General features: G+C 41.5%; 1 protein-coding gene across 1 annotated transcript; it reads left to right on the plus strand.

The window, feature by feature from the left end:
* The first annotated feature begins 302 nt into the window (after positions 1-302).
* On the plus strand, positions 303-18,470 carry DDX47 (DEAD-box helicase 47). Its single transcript, XM_007967709.3, has 12 exons — positions 303-728; positions 1,401-1,494; positions 9,672-9,860; positions 10,117-10,188; positions 10,423-10,541; positions 11,118-11,189; positions 11,688-11,804; positions 12,354-12,500; positions 13,016-13,153; positions 14,464-14,534; positions 15,771-15,900; positions 17,906-18,470. The coding sequence occupies exons 1-12, from the start codon at positions 642-644 to the stop codon at positions 18,035-18,037; spliced, it is 1,368 nt and encodes a 455-aa protein (XP_007965900.2). The 5' UTR covers positions 303-641; the 3' UTR covers positions 18,038-18,470.
* Positions 18,471-19,272: the final 802 nt, after the last annotated feature.

A 19,272-nucleotide genomic window follows, 5' to 3' on the forward strand; every position in this document is an offset into this window, starting at 1 on the left:
ACAGGCGCATGCCACCATGCATGCCCGACTGATTTTTTTATTTTTTGTAGACACAGGGTTTTGCCATATTGCCCAGGCTGGTCTCGAACTCCTGGGCTCAAGTGATCCGCCCGCCTCGGCCTCCCAAAGTGCTGGGGTTACAAGCATGAGCACACCCAGCTACTTTTCACAATTTGAAATGATCTGTGATAGCTTATCTCCTTTTTCTGTCTCCTTTTTCTCCACGAGGGCGGGATCGCTGTCCTATTCACTAGGCATCTAACACAGCCTTAGCATATGGTAGGCTCTCAACATTATCGAATAAGGTAATGTAATAATAAAAAAATGGCATTGTGATATCAATCCGTTCCAAACTCTATGGTTAGAAAAGTGGGGAACATAACTGGCGACATACGTAGGGAAGGCGCTTTAAAAGGGATCTAAAGGTCAACTAGATTCCCCGGTGATCAGCCCCTTCTGCAATCGGACCTATTCCGCCTGCCTACGCGCCCATATTCACTGGGCCCCACCCGCCTAGCGGACGGGTGCAATCCCCGGCAAGCCCGCAGGGGGCGCCCAGAGCAAGCCGTCCGGGGAGAACTAAAACTACATTTCCCAGCATCCCGCGCGCCGCAGACCCACTTCCGGAGACCTCAGACAAGATGGCGGCGCCCGAGGAACGCGATTCTCCGACCGAAGCGTCCCAGCCGGTGATGGAAGAGGAGGAAACTAAAACATTTAAAGACCTGGTGAGAATGGATGACGCTGGCTTCTTTTATGTACTCTGGTGCTAGGCTCAGGCAGACCCAGTTACCTTAGATCCCGCTCTGATAGTGCACAAAAGTATCTCGGGGCCTACCTTGGATTTTCCCCAGAATTTCAGAGGGCTGAGTTTCCGACGTGCTCTGAGTTTGGGTGGTGGGAGGGCTGCTGGGCCCTGAGAGCCCCATTTGCCCTATTCGCCACTTTAGTGTGGCAACGTTTGTATGTGTCCAGGAGGTTGTACATATGGGGAATTGGTCTCTTTATAGCTGGAGTTTTGGAGTCAGATAAACCAACCAGATTTGAATTTTGACCCAGTCTCTTACTATAGACAAGTTGTTATCTCTCTGTGTTTCTCTTTTCACATCTGTAAATTGGGGATAGTAATAAGTAATAAGTACTTACCTCGCAGAATTGTTGTGACGATTAAATGAGATGCTACATGTAAAGCACTTGGCCTTGGCCTTGCTGAGCAGAAAGTGTTCTTTAAGTCTTGAGCTACTGTCTCATGGTATAAAGAGTAGGCTCTGAGATGCACAGTAAATACCTTTTAAAGCAAGTATATTGGTTGTACATGATGGTTCTGACAAAGTCAGTTAAGTAGGAGGGAGGTAGGGGTGTGCTGTTCTTGGCTAAGGTATATTTTTCTGAATTCTAAGGGTGTGACAGATGTGTTGTGTGAAGCTTGTGACCAGTTGGGATGGACAAAACCCACCAAGATCCAGATTGAAGCTATTCCTTTGGCCTTACAAGGTAGGTTGTGTGACTTCGTACAGATTTAATATAAAGTTATCTCAATTAGATACCCCTTTTGAAAGCTGTTGCTTGCATACTTCAAATGAAATAAGCATATGGTCACTAAAGGTACAAAGTTTGGGTAATGGCATTTGAAAATGTCATTCTCCAGTTTTACTGAGCTTACTTTCTGACTTAATAGCTAAAAGGGTTTGTTCTCTGCCACAGATGCTGACTTTAAGGAAGCCCTGGATTAAAGTATATTAACAACAATCTTGGTAGACTTTATGCATCAACGGGTGCACACTTAGACAGGGAAGGATGCCTGGAACACATGTGTGTGTCTTGAGGAGTTGAGAATTCTTGCTGTGAGCCATGTTTATCAGATTTGTAAAAGAGTGGTTAAAGTGCTGATTGATGGCTAGTGGAACTGAGACTAACAGGATGAACTTTTTTGTTTTTGAGGTTTTTTTTAAGATGGAGCTTTTTTTTTTTGAGACAGAATTTTGCTCCGTCGCCCAGGCTGGAGTGCAGTAGTGCGATCTTGGCTCACTACAACCTCAGCCTCCCAGGTTCAAGCAATTCTCCCGCCTCAGCCTCCCGAGTAACTGGGATTACAGGCGCACCACCATGCCCGGCTAATTTTGTATTTTTAGTAGAGACGGGGTTTCAGCATGTTGGCCAGGCTGGTCTCGAACTTCTAACCTCAAGTGATCCACCTGCCTTGGCCTCCCAAAGTGCTGGGATTACAAGCGTAAGCCACCACACCTGGCCGTAACAGGATGAACTTTAATAGGAATAGAAATAAAGACCTGCTCTTAGATTCCTAAAGTACCAACTCTATAGGATTCGGGTGGGTGATAAAAGAGACCCAGAAATCTTAGTTAACTGAAATCTATTAAGATCCTCAGAAAAAGTTAATGTAATCTTAGCTATTATTATAAGAGAGGTAATGTGGCTAATTATTGTTAGTATTAATGTAGCTATTATTACTATCTTACTGTATTATTAGTGATTAATGTAAGTTATAATTATTACTAATTATTAGTAATTAACATAGCTATTGATAATAATTGAAAGATTTAATGATTTGAAGAGCTGTCATGTGGAAAAGGGGTTAGACTTACTCTACAAAATTCCATTTGCTCTTTCCATAAATAGTTACTATTTGTTGTAAATGTAAGGCACTGGAGGTTAACAGTCTGTCCTCTCCAAGAGTCCATAATCTATTAAAGAGATAATTATAAATTTATTACAAGTTGAACAGGGACCTAAGAAAGTTACATTCAGAGTGCACTGAGGGAGAAGAGATTACTTCTAATTAGGATGGGTTAGAGAAGATTTATTTCATTTTATTTTTGGCTGGGGAAGTTGGGAAGACATGTGAGCTGAACCTTGAAGACTGAATTTAGAAGGATTTAGACATTCAGATATGATGGGAAGGGAGAACTTTCTAGGCGTAGGGAACAGCATGGAAAAAAAGCCAGTCTGGAAAACATAGGCACGTATGAGATTTGCAAGTACTTAGCAGAGTGGTGAAAAAGTTTAGTAAGGTGACTGGGGCCAGATTATGAAGGATTTGAGTGCTGGGTCAAAGAATTTGGTCTTCGTTTCATAGGCAGTGGGGCATTTTTGGAAATTAAGGATTTAGAGTTGTACTCTTGGAAGATTAATCTCATAGCTGTGAAAGATTAGAGACAAGAGACTGGAGTCTGGGAAACCAATTAGTAGGTTATTGTAATGATTTTAGCAATAAATAATGGGTAGGGTGGTGGTAGAATGAAAAAGAAAATGTTAGAAAAATAATCCTTGATTTTACAACCAGTTAAGCAAGTGGAAGGCAAGGAAGGGGTGGGGAAAATCTAAGATGATCGCTAAGTTTGTGGGCTGTTATGTTTAGGGCATATTATTGGTGTACCACTGATACAAAAAGGGAACGGGGGGAGAATTCAGGAAAGATGAGTTCAGTTGGAAGTAATTGATTTTGGATATCAATGAGATAGAGTTGACCTTGTGGGAGGGGAATGGGGAAATGTTGCTCAGGGTACAGTTTCAGTTAGCCGGGATGGATAAGTTCTGAAGATCTATTGAATAGCATGATGACTACAGTTAATAATGTTTTGTGTATTTGAAAATTGCTAGGAGAGTAGATCTTAAATGTTCTCACCACAAAAATGACAAGTATGTGAGGTGACAGATAGGTTAATGAGCTTGATTTAATCACTTCACAAAGTATACATATATCTAAACTTTGCATTCTATACCATAAGTATATTATAATTTTTTGTCAATTAATAAAACTGAGGGACAATAAAAAAGGAAAAAAAATACCCAGTTGGAATCCTGGGATTGGAACTTGATTGAAAGGCCAGAGGTGGATATAGACATTGGATCCAAAGAGCAGTTATAGCTGAGATTAGAAATGGATTAGATTGGCAAAGATGACAGAGGAAAAATTGGAAGATTCAATAAAGGGTTGAAAATCATGAGAGTATAGTTTCACACAAATTAGGGAAGGGAAAGTGTTTCAAGGAGGGGCTAATAAACACTTCCAACCTGTGCAGAGAAGTTTGAAGGATAAGGACCGTATAAAGGCCAGTGGTGGGAAAGAAGTATCGGTGGCCCAGCAGTACTTTCAAATAGCAAGAAGTTGCCGGGCGCGGTGGTTCACGCCTGTAATCCCAGCACTTTGGGAGGCTGAGGCAGGTGGAACACCTGAGGTCGGGAGTTCAAGACCAGCCTGACCAACATGGAGAAACCCCGTCTCTACTAAAAATACAAAATTAGCCGGGGTGGTGGCAGATGCCTGTAATCCCAGCTACTCGGGAGGCTGAGGCAGGAGAATCACTTGAACCCGGGAGGCGGAGGTTGCGGTGAGCCGAGATCGCGCCATTGCACTCCAGCCTGGGCAACAAGAACAAAACTCTGTCTCAAAAAAAAAAAAAAAAAAAAAAAAACAAAACAGCAAGAAGCGTTCGTGCATTTTAACTTTTCCAGCTTGCCCTACAGCATAGGTGAGAAAAAGGAGTCAAAACAGCTGGCAGTAATCCTAAAATTATTATTATTATTATTATTATTATTCTTTTTTTTTTTTGAGAGAGAGTCTCGCTGTCACCCAGGCTGGAGTGCAGTGGCCGATCTCAGCTCACTGCAAGCTCCTCCTCCCGGGTGTACGCCATTCTCCTGCCTCAGCCTCCCAAGTAGCTGGGAGTACAGGCGCCCGCCACCTTGCCCTGCTAGTTTTTTGTATTTTTTAGTAGAGACGGGGTTTCGCTGTATTCACCAGGATGGCCTCGATCTCCTGACCTTGTGATCCGCCCGTCTCGGCCTCCCAAAGTGCTGGGATTACAGGCTTGAGCCACCGTGCCCGGCCATCCTAAGATTATTTTAATGCTTTCAGCCATAAGTTTAAATTTGATGCGGAAAAGAATAGGGAGGGGTCAGTGGAAGATTGCTAGGAACTGACAGACATGATCACCATGGAAAATATCTTTATCCTTATTGGGTTTGTCTCATTCTAATGAGTAGTTTATAAATATTTCATTTGAATCTATAGAAACGATTCAAATAATCTAATGTTTGATTTTGTTGCTGCTGTTATTCGATTAAAATAACTCTAAATTTGAATTTGGGACTAATGACGTTTTCAGTTTCTGCAAAGTTACTGAGCCCAGATTGTCCGCTGTTCTTAAACCTTATAATATGCTGAATAGTAGGTAGGGATAATTATTTTATTAGTGAGGAAATTGAGGCTCAGGGAGTTAAGTCCTTTGGCTAGAGTCACCTAACTAATTATTGCTAGAGCTGGAATTTGAACATAGAATCTTATAGCTCGGAAAACCTCTGTTAATGGATCTGCATCAACATGTGTTACTATCAAGAGATCAAGAGTTGTTTGATGAGCATGGTGGTTCATGCTTGTAATCCCAGCACTTTGGGAGGCTGAGGTGGGAGGATTGCTTGAGACCAGGAGGTTGAGACCTGCCTGGGTAACATAGTGAGACACCATCTATTTATTTCTGTTTCAGAGATCACTTAGAGTTGTCCTCAAGGAATTTCAAACAGCTTATTAATGGCTGCTATGTAGCAAGCACTTATGTTCAGTGCTAGCAACGTGGCAGGTCTATATGACAAAATTTATTCTGCTCTTATGGAGTTTATGCATGCTGGTATATTCTCTACAGGTATAAACACTGAAAAGGCTTAGAGGTTTCTTCAGAGATGAAGAAAGGAGATGACATAGAAAAATATATCAGTTTCACAAACTGAGGGTTGCTCTGAGGGACTCATTAAAAAACTGAAAGCAGTGTAAAAGTGTTCCTATTTCTCCACATCCTCTCCAGCACCTGTTGTTTCCTGACTTTTGAATGATCGCCATTCTAACTGGTGTGAGATGGTATCTCATTGTGGTTTTGATTTGCATTTCTCTGATGGCCAGTGATGATGAGCATTTTTTCATGTGTCTGTTGGCTGTATGAATGCCTTCTTTTGAGAAATGTCTGTTCATATCCTTTGCCCACTTTTTTGATGGGGTTGTTTGTTTTTTTCTTGTAAAATTGTTTGAGTTCTTTGTAGGTTCTGGATATTAGCCCTTTGTCAGATGAGTAGATTGCAAAAATTTTCTCCCATTCTGTAGGTTGCCTGTTCACTCTGATGGTAGTTTCTTTTGCTGTGCAGAAGCTCTTTAGTTTAATGAGATCCCATTTGTCAATTTTGGCTTTTGCTGCCGTTGCTTTTGGTGTTTTAGACATGAAGTCTTTGCCCATGCCTATGTCCTGAATGGTACTACCTAGGTTTTCCTCTAGGATTTTTATGGTATTAGGTCTGACATTTAAGTCTCTAATCCATCTTGTAAACTAGTTCAACCATTATGGAAAACAGTATGGCGATTCCTCAAGGATCTAGAACTAGATGTACCATATGACCCAGCCATCCCATTACTGGGTATATACCCAAAGGATTATAAATCATGCTGCTATAAAGACACATGCACACGTATGTTTATTGCGGCACTATTCACAATAGCAAAGACTTGGAATCAACCCAAATGTCCATCAGTGACAGACTGGATTAAGAAAATGTGGCACATATACACCATGGAATACTATGCAGCCATAAAAAAGGATGAGTTTGTGTCCTTTGTAGGGACATGGATGCAGCTGGAAACCATCATTCTTAGCAAACTATCACAAGAACAGATAACCAAACACCGCATGTTCTCACTCATAGGTGGGAACTGAACAATGAGATCACTTGGACTCGGGAAGGGGAACATCACACACCGGGGCCTATCATGGGGAGGGGGGAGGGGGGAGGGATTGCATTGGGAGTTATACCTGATGTAAATGACGAGTTGATGGGTGCTGACGAGTTGATGGGTGCAGCACACCAACATGGCACAAGTATACATATGTAACAAACCTGCACGTTATGCACATGTACCCTAGAACTTAAAGTATAATAAAAAAAAAAAAAAAAGTAAAAAAAAAAAACAAACAAAAACCTGAAAGCAGTGCAGGCCTCAGCTGTGGGCAGCGAGCAGTGCTTATTGCTTCGTGAACCAAGCGACTTCAGCTCCTTTACTTCCCTAAATCTTTCTCATGTACTCCTTTCTTCTGAAATGTTAAGATTTCCCTTGACAAAAAAAGAACAAATCGTAGCTGCCCCGCCCCCTGTTCCCGAAGGTGTATTGTGTTACACAGGCAGGACAGCAGTATCCCCAAGGAGTTGAAGACTAAAAAGCTTCGAGAATCATTTGCTTACACTGACCTTTGTTTCTCAGATAGGTAGATGCTGTTACAATTCATTATTACCTACCCTGCCACTGGGGAACATTACAATAAGTAGATGAGTGAGACATTTTATCCCTGGATTGTCATTTGTCTGTAATCTCTAAAAAATCAGTCCGTTGTCTGGTTTGACTTGTATTTCACAACTGTGCATTTGCTTTTGAATGGAAAACACTGTTGTTAATGAAAAGAAGGCTAAAAAATATAATTCACTAGGATACACTGTGTATTAATCCGTTTTCACACTGATGATAAAGACACACCCAAGACTGGGAAGAAAAAGAGGGTTAATTGGACTTACAGTTCCGTGTGGCTGGGGAGCCCCCAGAATCATGGCAGGAGGCAAAAGGCGCTTCTTACCTGGTGGCGGCAGGAGAAAATTAGAGACATGCAAAAGCAGAAACCCCTTGACAAAACCATCAGATCTCACTAGACTTATGCACTACTGTGAGAACAGTGTGGGGGAAACCGCCTTCATGATTCAAATTATCACCTACCAGGTCCGTCCCACAACATGTGGAAATTATGGGAGTGCAATTTAAGATGAGATTTGGGTGAGAAATACTGAATCAGAATTTCCAGGCATGGGACCAGTTACATATATATATATATGTGTGTGTGTGTGTGTGTGTGTGTGTGTGTATATATATATGTATATATATGTGCAAGTCTCATGGATTATTCTGAAGCATCTGCCCCTGAGGGAGTACCAGTGGTAGGATATTTATGTCCCATGTCTGTTCTAACCCCACTTTTTTCCTGAGCTCCAAACAAGTATGTTCAACTGGTTTTTAGACATATTTCTAAACAAGTATGTCCAACTGGTTTTTAGACATACCTCTTTGAGTTTACTGCAGGAATCTTAAGTTCTAAGTTCCCTGTGTGGAAACCGAAGTCCTTATTTTCCTAACCAGGACTAATTTTTCCGTTGCCTATATCTCAGTTTTTGGCTTTTGAGTGTCCTGTACTAAAAATGTGTGCGTCACCCACATTCCCTTTTGTTAGTTTCTGAATCTCACTCATTCCTGTGCTCATTCCTGGCCTCAGTTCAGGCCACCATCATGTCTCCCCTGAATTACATCTGATGTCCCAGTTGAGCCTTTGTTTTCCCAGTTCTGGTCATTTAAGTCATTTCAGATTGTAAGTCATGTTCAGGTTATGTCAGGGGAAAGGGATTTGTTTATTGTAGGATTGTCTTCTAGGTAAAGAAGACTTCTCAGCCGTTACACGGTCATAGAACAGGGGCAGCAACTGTAGGAATCGTGATTTGAGAGGGAGTGTTCTCACTGGACACTGTTGTAATGCATAGCTGCCTATGCACTACAGCCAGCCTGGAGATAGTGATCTCCACTCAGGAGTTAATTTCCAGATCTTGTAAGTTGTGGCTTGAGTGGTGATAACAAACAGTGGTGACCTGTTCTTAAAGAATTACTTAGAGCATTCTTCCCTCAGAAGGAGCAGTACATGGCATACACTGTAAGGTTCCTTGGCTTCTCCTTATGCCATCAGGCCTAGAGTTTATCTTCCTAAACAGTAATACTGATCGTGATATTCCCTGTTTAAAATCCTTCAATTCTCTCTTATAGGAAAACATCAAAACTCTAGCCTCATTCTTCTCTCTTTCTCCCTTAACACTTCTATGTTCCAGCCACATTACACTCCTCAGCCTAACTATGCATGCTATGTTCTTTTTTTTTTTTTTTTGAGACGGAGTTTCGCTCTTGTTGCCCAGGCTGCAGTGCAATGGCACAATCTCCGCTCACCACCGCCGCAACTTCCGCCTCCTGGGTTCAAGCAACTCTGCCTCAGCCTCCCGAGTAGCTGGGATTACAGGCATGCGCCACCTTGCCTGGCTAATTTTGTATTTTTAGTAGAGACGGGGTTTTTTCCATGTTGGTCGGTCTGGTCTCGAACTCCCAACCTCAGGTGATCTGCCCGCCTCGGCCTCCCAAAGTGTTGGGATTACAGGTGTGAGCCACCATGCCTGGCCAGCATGCTGTGTTCTTTAAAGCCTTAATTATAATTATCTTTCCTCTTACAGGAATATCCTTTCTTCCCTTCTTTGCTTACTTCCAGGTTTAACTCACTTAATCACCTCTGTTAGCCTTTTTTGACTCTTCTGGGCAGTAATTACTTTTCCTTGTGTTCTCACTGTATTTTGCAGGGGCTTATATTAAAACTCTTATCACATTATAATGAACTTGTGTATTAGACTGTCTCACCACTGGGTTTTGAGCTTATCTAAGAGAGAGACCATGTCTTTTCTGTTTGTTCAACTTTCCTCTCTCTCCAGTTCATCAGATATTTATTAAGCGTCTACTTTGTGCCCAGTATTGTGTCATTGTTGAAGACACAGAAATACTGCAGAGAGAATTAACTTGGCTGTTGAATTTCTTTTTCTTCTAGGTCGTGATATCATCGGGCTGGCAGAAACTGGCTCTGGAAAAACAGGCGCCTTTGCTTTGCCCATTCTGAATGCACTGCTGGAGACCCCACAGCGTTTGTTTGCCCTAGTTCTTACCCCGACTCGGGAGCTGGCCTTTCAGATCTCAGAGCAGTTTGAAGCCCTGGGGTCCTCTATTGGAGTGCAGAGTGGTAAGTGTCTGAGAGGGAAGGGATCCTAGGTTGCCATCACAAGTGAAGAATGAGTGTGAAAGGAGAATGGAGGAAGGTATTGCTAGCATAATTCATTGACCTAAAGAGCTAATGCTGTATTTTAGCTTTGGGAAGAGTATTAATTGTAAGGGAAGAACAAGTTTAAGTAGAAATCTGGCATTGGCTTTAAAAGATGTTCAGTGGACCATGGAAAAAAACTAAGGATCTCGTCTCTATGTTCTTTTTCTCTCTGTAGCTGTGATTGTGGGTGGAATTGATTCAATGTCTCAATCTTTGGCCCTTGCAAAAAAACCACATATAATAATAGGTGAGTAACTGACGAAGGTAAAAGACACTGGCAGTGATGAATTGGAGAAAATCTACCAATATTGGATAGAAAGACTTTGAGAAACAGATTTTGTAACCCTGTTAAATTTTTTAATTTCTTAAGTTAAATTTGGTGGAGAGCTGTGGGGTGGGGCAGGTAACTTTATTTGTTTGTTGTTGTTTTTTTTCTTCCTGTTCTGAAACATCACTGTTTCTCCTCAACCTTTCTTGGTAGCAACTCCTGGTCGACTGATTGACCACTTGGAAAATACGAAAGGTTTCAACTTGAGAGCTCTCAAATACTTGGTCATGGATGAAGCCGACCGAATACTGAATATGGATTTTGAGACAGAGGTGAGCTCTCAATTTCTTCCCTCCTGTTAGAGCATCTCAAGGTTCCTGTTTCAAAATTTGGTTCATGCCCACTTGTTTTATGTAGAACGTTGCATCAGTATCAGTTTCTTTCTTGATATTCTTCAAATTGCAGTTTCTCAGCACCCTTTTATCTTTAGAATGTAGTCTGACTCTGACTCCAGAAATGGGAAATATCAAAACTGGATTTTCTTTTCCATTTCATTTAATTTAGACCTTGACATACACCCTGAAATATCTTTATTTTCTTTGATGACACACTAATCCCAGCTTACTTAGTTGATTAATACTTATTCTTGACTTTTCTCTTAGATCAACTCTGGTCTACTAATTTAAACTGTTCTTTTCTTAGAAAGGTATTTTTTTTAATAGTGTCTGGTGGGGTATCAGGCAGTAAATATTCAGTAAACTTTAGCTGAATCGAATTGAATTTTCGAGTACCAAATCCTCACAGTGATATATTTAATTTGTTAACGTCTACCTCCTTCATTACCTAGAGGATTTGCAGCTCTTCCAGTCTGAATATCATATTGGCATCTTTTCCTCTTTGTGCCTTAGGTTGACAAGATCCTCAAAGTGATCCCTCGAGATCGGAAAACATTCCTCTTCTCTGCCACCATGACCAAGAAGGTGAAATTTGCTAGGACTTTTGTTTCTTCTTTATGAGAATTGATACATAAAGTAAATGATAAGAATAATAATAACAATAAGTAAAAATAAATTGCTTTAGTCCATTTTCACACTGCTATAAAGAACTATCTGAGACTAGGTAATTTATACAGAAAAGAGAGGTGTAATTGACTCACAGTTCCACATGGCTGGGGAGACCTCAGAAAACTTACAATTACGGCAGAAGGCGAAGGGGAAGCAAGGCACATCTTACATGGTGGCAGGAGGTAGGGGCAGTGCCACACTTTAAAACTGTCAGAAATTGTGAGAACTCACTATCATGAGAACAGCATGGGGGAAAACCACCTCTCTGATCCAGTCACCTCCTACCAGGTCCCTCCCGTGACATTTGGGGATTACAGTTCAACATGAGATTTGGGTGGGGACACAGAGTCAAACCATATCATAAATAAAGTGTGTTTAGGCATCAGTGTGCTATTCTGGATCTTCTTCCTCCAGGTGCAAAAGCTTCAGCGAGCAGCTCTGAAAAATCCTGTGAAATGTGCCGTTTCCTCTAAATACCAGACAGTTGAAAAGTTACAGCAATATTATATTTTTATTCCCTCTAAATTCAAGGTAAAGTGTTTACTTTGATCATTCCTGCCTCTCCCTCTTCTTTTCACCAAAGCATCTGAAAATGTGTCAACCCTTGATTAGCCAAGAGCTGTAATGCAGGTTGGCATCCTGTCTGTCTGCTTTAGAGGGCGTGTTGTGCTTGTATGATCACCGATAAACTAGACATGCCAGGAATTCACAACACATTAAACCACAATAATGAGGTCATGATGTAATCATATAATTCCTTCCCATCCCCATTCTTGAGGTAATTTTTCCTTTGTTCGCTTATAATGTGGCTTTTATTTAGGATGAAGCCTCTGGTTTTGTGCTTTGATATAAGGACTTCTCCTGTTTTCTGAGGACAGATCTCCTGCCTGCCTTTAGGCTCTGTGGGGAATAGTGGTTCACAGAGATGATAATGCTGGTTAAGGAATCCTAAGGTGGCAGCTGGAGGTCTGGATAATTGAGAAGCAACTATAGGGTTAGTCTTTACCTTATGTATATGCCAGGTCTCCAATCCTTTCTCCCAGGTTCGATGACATATATTGTTTTGGGTTTGTAACTTAGGATACCTACCTGGTTTATATTCTAAATGAATTGGCGGGAAACTCCTTTATGATATTCTGCAGCACCTGTAATAATACCCAGAGAACAGCTTTGCTACTGCGAAATCTTGGATTCACTGCCATCCCCCTCCATGGACAAATGAGTCAGGTAAGGATTCATCGTCATCATCAGCCATGCACTGATGGCATGAGCGAGATAAACCTCCTCACAATAGATTTGTACAATAAGGACATAGGGCACCGATGCCTGTTTCCATAATTGTTCTCATTTTATGGGCTTTGAAGTGTTGCTCTAGATGCTTACTTTCTCCTTTCAGGGTAGCAAGAGGCTCCCATTAGAATATTTCATATGTAGCTGTCTGGTTTGCAAGCTGTTGAGTTGATGTATTCAGCCCTAATGGTAATAATGACTCTGGTCTCTAAAAACATTAATAAATTATTTCACAGTTACCTTTCTATCGTGTCAGGCTACCCTTATTTTGTATCTTTTTTGTTGTTGTTGTTGCTTCCATATTTCTGTTTTGACCTGTGAAGCCCCATTCAAAAGTTGGGGGGAAAAAACTTTAAAAAAATGTATGTCTCTTTGTTCTCGTGTTTGTCTGTTTTGTTTTGTATTCCAAAATGTATGTTAAGTTTTCCAACATTTCTTTCTCATTACCTCAGAGTAAGCGCCTAGGATCCCTTAATAAGTTTAAGGCCAAGGCCCGTTCCATTCTTCTAGCAACTGACGTTGCCAGCCGGGGTTTGGACATACCTCATGTAGATGTAGTTGTCAACTTTGACATTCCTACCCATTCCAAGGTGAGTCCTGTTGCTAACTTGCCTTTCTAGTCCTAAAGTGTGTTTCTTAATGGAGTGTCTTCTGTCTTTCCTTAGTTACAGCAGTTTTTTTGTTCCTGGTTAATTAAGTATCAAAAAACAAGAAAGCCCTTGATTAGTTCATTCTCGTCATCTTGCACAGGCCTGTGTATGTAACATTAGTACATATGAAAGAGGTAGCCAAGGAGAGTTATTAGATGCTCATAGTAGAGGCAGGTGCACCACATACTGATCATGTCACTGTCATTTCTTGAGAATGACAGCTTGTAGTTCTCAGTGTATCTCAAGGTTTCTCAGCTTTGGCACTATTAACATTTTAAGCTGTCGAATTCTTTGTTGAAGGGTTGTTCTTTGAGTTGAAGGATTCCTAGTAGCATTCCTGGCCTTTACCGACTAGATGACAGCATCACACACACTTCCACTTGTGATAATCAGAAGTATTTCAAGGCCGGGTGCGGTGGCTCAAGCCTGTAATCCCAGCACTTTGGGAGGCCGAGACCATCCTGGCTAACACGGTGAAACCCCGTCTCTACTAAAAAAAACCAAAAAACTAGCCGGGCGAGGTGGCGGGCGCCTGTAGTCCCAGCTACTCGGGATGCTGAGGCGGGAGAATGGCGTGAACCCGGGAGGCAGAGCTTGCAGTGAGCTGAGATCCGGCCACTGCGCTCCAACCTGGGCGTCAGAGCGAGACTCCGTCTCAAAAAAAAAAAAAAAAAAAAGAAGTATTCCCAGACATTACCAGTGTCCCTTGAGGATGACAGAAGCACCCCTGGATGAGACTGGTGTGTCTCTTGTCTTTGTATTTAACTGCTGTAGACGAGGTGCTATCTCATTTGATTTTCATAACAACTCTATAATTTGGGCATGTATTTCTATTCCTGTTCAATAAATAGAAACCAAGGTTCAGGGAGGTTATGTAATTTGCAGGTAATTGTGTAAATGGCAGGTGGGAAGGACCACAGCTGTAACCCAGCTCTGCCTCGAGATCCAGTGCTGTTTTTTAAAACACCATGCAGCTTGCGACCATGTAGATATGCTTTGTAGATTTATCTTTCTATGAAAGAGGGGAAAGCATTGGATCCATTTTGTGCTGCAAGGAGAATAAAAAAGATGAAGTAGATTTGTCTCAACAGATTGCCCAGGCCATTTATTTTCTCCATGTTATGACATGAATCTATTTTCTTTCAAAGTTTTATGGCAAGACTTTGCATACATAGGTTTTGTTTGTTTGTTTGTTTGTTTTTTTACTTATAATCCATATAACTTGAATTTATTTACCCTTTTGGTTTTAGGATTACATCCATCGAGTAGGTCGAACAGCTAGAGCTGGGCGCTCCGGAAAGGCTATTACTTTTGTCACGCAGTAAGTAAATCAGCTTTAGGGGCAGAGCAATATAGAGAAAAGAGCAGAACTTTCGAGCCACTGGCTGGGAACCTGGCGCTATCATTTACTACACTACTAACTTTCATACTGAAAACCAGGATGAAGGCGTTGAAAGATGGGAATAGTAATACCTATCTAGCAGGGTTTTGGTGAAAATTAGAGATGATATATGTAAAAGATCTAGTATAGTATTTGGCATATAGAATGGTAGAGTAGTACCTAGAGCTGGAGAGCAATTGCCTTTGTGTCAACTCAGAAAGCATTAGAATAACTATTTCCTTTTTTTTTTTTTTTTTTGAGGAACAAATTTTTATGTGCCCAAGGCTGTCCTGTGAATAAATACCTTGAGGGATTTTCTCCCTCCTTCCCTCCTTTTTTTTTTTTTTTTTTTTTTTTTTTAAATTTGTCTCGCTCTGTTGCCTAGGCTGGAGTGCAGTGGTGTGACCTGGGCTGAGTGCACCTTCCACCCCTTGGGCTCAAGCAATCCTCCTACCTCACCTTAGCCTCCCAAGTAGCTGGGACCACAGGTGCATGCCAGCACACCTGGCTTTTTAAAAAATATTTTTAGCAGAGACAGGGTTTTGTCATGTTGGCCGGGCTGGTCTTGAACTCCTGAGCTCAAGCGATCCATCTGCCTCAGCCTCCCATAATGCTGGGATTACAGGTGCAAGCCACCTGCCTCAGCCTCCCACAGTGCTGGGATTATAGGCACAAGCCACCTGCCTGGCCATTTTTTCTTTCTTTTAAGCAGCAAGGTTTCACTCTGTTGCCCAGGCTGGAGTGCAGTGACTCGATCATAGCTCACTGCAGCTTCAAACTCCTGGGCTCAAGTAGTCCTCATGCCTCAACGTCGAATGGCTGGGACTACAGGCACAGGCCACCATGGTTGGCTAATTTTTAATGTTTTATAAAGATGGCATCTCACTATGTTGTCCAGGCTGATCTGAAACTCCTGGTTTCAAGTGATTCTCCTGCTTTGACCTCCCAAAGCGTTGGGATTATAGTTGCAAGCCACCACGCCTGGCCTCCCTGGAGTGATTTTCTAATGGGCTATGCACAGAGATTGCACTTAACCCATATTTAGAAAAGAAATAATATGTTCAATATTGTTTAAACCTATGGCTCCTATTGCGTTGTGTCATATAATAATAGTTTGGGAATGGACAGGCATTTGCATTACCAGGCAACCAAAGCTGTACAGTTTTCCTTCCTCAGGTATGATGTGGAACTCTTCCAGCGCATAGAACACTTAATTGGGAAGAAACTACCAGTCTTTCCAACACAGGATGATGAGGTTATGATGCTGACAGAACGCGTGGCTGAAGCCCAAAGATTTGCCCGAATGGTATGCATCTTTCTTTTCTCACCAGTGTCTGTGCAAACAATGTTAACTGTGTGCCACTTTATTATATTAACCCTCATACTAGACTGCAGAAGCTGGGTATTATTTTATTCCAAATTTCAGATGAACAAACTAAGGTGCAGAGATGGTAGGTAATTTGCATTAGACCATCCAACCAAATGGTGGATTCAGGATTTGGCCTCATTCTGACATTTACACATTCATAGCAACTGTTCACGTGTCACATGTGGTGAGATAATTCATCAGACCTGAGGTCAGAAGATCCAGCTGTGAACTGTGTGAGCTTGGGAAATGTGCCTGATTTCTCAGAATCAGAATCAGTTTCTCACCTGTAAATTGGGAATAACACTTGCTTGAATACCTTATGGGGTTTTACAAGTACCAGAGAAGCCAATATAAACTACATAGTTACTAGTAGGGGTTGATCATACCTGATCCAAACATTTGAAATCCAAAACCAAGATCCAAACTTTTTTTTTTTTTTTGAGATGGAGTTTCACTTTTGTTGCCCAGGCTGGAGGGCAGTGGTGTAATCTTGGCTCACCGCAACCTCTGCCTCCCGGGTTCAAGCAATTCTCCTGCCTCAGCCTCCCAAGTAGCTGGGATTACAGGCATGCACCACCATGCCCAGCTGATTTTGTATTTTTAGTAGAGATGGGGTTTCTCCATTTTGGTCAGGCTGGTCTCAAACTTCTGACCTCAGGTGATCCATCAGCCTCAGCCTCCCAGAGTGCTGAGATTACAGGCTTGAGCCACCACGCCTGGCGATCCAAAACTTTGAGTGCCAAAAGGATTGCCACAAGTGGAAAATTCCATGCCTGACCTCAGGTGACAGGTTGCTACAAGACACAGTCAAAATGTTTTTAATGCACAAAAATACTAAAAATACTGTGTAAAATTACCTTCAGACAATGTGTATAAGGTATATATGAAACAAGTGAATTTTGTGTTTAGAATTGAATCCCATCCCCAATAGCTCATTATGTATCTGCAAATATTCTAGAATTAGAAAAAATCTGAAATCCGAAACACTGCTGGTCCCAAGCATTTCAGATAAGGGATACTCACCCTGTAGTAGTAGTAACAGTAATAGTTGTCATGAGAAGATTCTAGAGGAAAACCCTTGGAAGTGCTGCCTGCTTTCTGGAGTTCTGGAGTGAGGGATGGAGAAACTTTGCCCGTAGGTTGTTGTTGGAGTAGCTGAGGTACAGATTTGGTTTTTATTCTGCCCACATGGGATTTTTTTGTTTGTGAAAGTATTACATGTGCATTGGGAAAAAAATTCAAAAAATACAGAAAGGATTAAAGTAGTAAGTGAAAAGGTAAACCTTTCCCCGCAGAAAGCCATTGATAACATTTGGCTGTTTTTATTTCTTTAGCCATAATTATATAGGATTAACATTTTTCTGTTTCAACAAATACAGATTCATGTGATCGTTTCTTAACGGCTACAAAGAATTCCATCATGTGTATGAAATACTTACATTCATGGATGCTTATGCTTTTTTCCAGTTTTTTTCTACTTTGGTACAGTGTTGAACTCCCTACTTTGTATAGCTTTGCATACTTCCTCCCTTAGAATAAATTCCTAGAAGTAGAATTGTTGGGCCAAGGGATGTACACAGTTAAAATTTGAACTCATACAGAATGCCAAATTGCCCCTTCCCCCAAAAAAAGCTATAGCAGATTGCACTGTAAGTGACAGTATATGTGAATTTTTCTACACCTTGGCCAATACTGGGGATTACCCTTCTCTTAAGTCTTTGCCAATCTGCCATGTGAAAATAAAACCTTATTATTTTAATGTTCATGTTTTGATTACTAACAAGGTTAACATCTTTGTATATTTGGAGTTAGATCTCATTCCTTTGCTAATGTCAGGCATCAGGAAGTTACTTGATACTTGATCTTAAGGAGAGGGGACTAGAATGTGTTACCTTCAGTGCCAGTAATTCGTTTTCAATCCCATCTTCTTTTTTTCTTGCAGGAGTTAAGGGAGCATGGAGAAAAGAAGAAACGTTCACGAGAGGATGCTGGAGATAATGATGATACAGAGGGTGCTATTGGTGTCAGGAACAAGGTGGCTGGAGGAAAAATGAAGAAGCGGAAAGGCCGTTAATCACTTTTATGAAGACTCACATTCTGCTGTTCTGTGAAAGAGAATTGGAGAATGAAACCTGCTCTGACAGAGATCGTGAGACTGAAATCTGTCAGAATTGTGTCCAGAATGTGCTCAGTGAATTCAGTACTCTTCCCCATTCTGGGTTGGAGTTTACTGCAGAATAATTCTTACAGTGCTGATGTCGAGACCATTACTGTTTCTTCAACTTTGATTCTTTGCTCATGACATGAGTGGGATGTGCTCTTCTGTCACTCACAGAGACCTGTTGCCTTTTTTAGCTGCAGGTTGAGGACTAGGTTGATGATGTCCACGACCTGTAATTGTAAAGAAGCTTGGACATCTGCAAATGATATTTAAACCATCTTGGCTTGTGCTTTATTCAAACTAATGTGAAACAATAAATTTAAATACTATTTTTTAAAGATTCAAACTCCTTAGAGACCTTGTTGTTAAAGGGCCTTGTAGATTTAAGTAAGATCTTTTTAATAGGTAAGAACCTGACAGTGTTGATTACGTGGCACATTCATTGGTTGTCTTAATTAAGATAAATATTTATTACTTAAAAAATCAACAAGGAAACAAGATGATAGATGGCTTTGAAAGGGAAGTCCTACTTGAAAGGAGGTTGTGTTTTTCTTGCAGATGGAGCAAAGTCCATCAGTAAGACAGCAGAGGTCTTTAAAATCCCTAAATAGATTTATTTCCTTCATTCCCTCAATTAAGCAGGTGGTTAGGAGGACTGGTTTCTTACGTAGACTCTTTTTTTTTTTTTTTTTTTTGAGACTATCTTACTCTGTCACCCAGGGTGGAGTGCAGTGGTACGACCTCAGCTCGCTGCAGCCTTGACCTTCCGGGCTCAAGTGATCTCCCACCTCAGCCTCCTGAGTAGCTGGGAGTACAGGCACACGCCATCACGCCTGGCTAATTTGTATGTTTTTTGTGGAGATGGGATCTTGGCATGTTACCCAGACTGGCCTTGAACTCCTGAGCTCAAGAGATCCACCTGCCTCGGCCTCCCAAAGTGTTGGGATTGCAGGTGTGAGCCGCTGCACCCGGCCTCTTTCTTTTTCTTTTTTTTTTTTTTTTGAGATGGAATCTTGCTGTGTTGCCAGGCTGGAGTGCAGTGGCATGATCTCGGCTCACTGCAACCTCCGACTCCCTGGTTCAAGCAATTCTCCTGCCTCAGCCTCCCAAGTAGCTGGGATTATAGGCACTCACCACCACACCCAGCT

Source organism: Chlorocebus sabaeus, chromosome 11 (genome assembly GCF_047675955.1).
Source record: "Chlorocebus sabaeus isolate Y175 chromosome 11, mChlSab1.0.hap1, whole genome shotgun sequence".
Taxonomy (NCBI): domain Eukaryota; kingdom Metazoa; phylum Chordata; class Mammalia; order Primates; family Cercopithecidae; genus Chlorocebus; species Chlorocebus sabaeus.

What these genes read in the sequence shown, in the direction of transcription:
- DDX47 (XM_007967709.3), top strand. Translation starts at nt 642, where the DNA reads ATGGCGGCGCCCGAGGAACGCGATTCTCCGACCGAAGCGTCCCAGCCG. An exon ending in CTGCCACCATGACCAAGAAG is followed by an intron (nt 11,190 to 11,687) that starts GTGAAATTTGCT and finishes TTCTTCCTCCAG; the next exon opens with GTGCAAAAGCTTCAGCGAGC. An exon ending in TTATTCCCTCTAAATTCAAG is followed by an intron (nt 11,805 to 12,353) that starts GTAAAGTGTTTA and finishes TTTGTAACTTAG; the next exon opens with GATACCTACCTGGTTTATAT.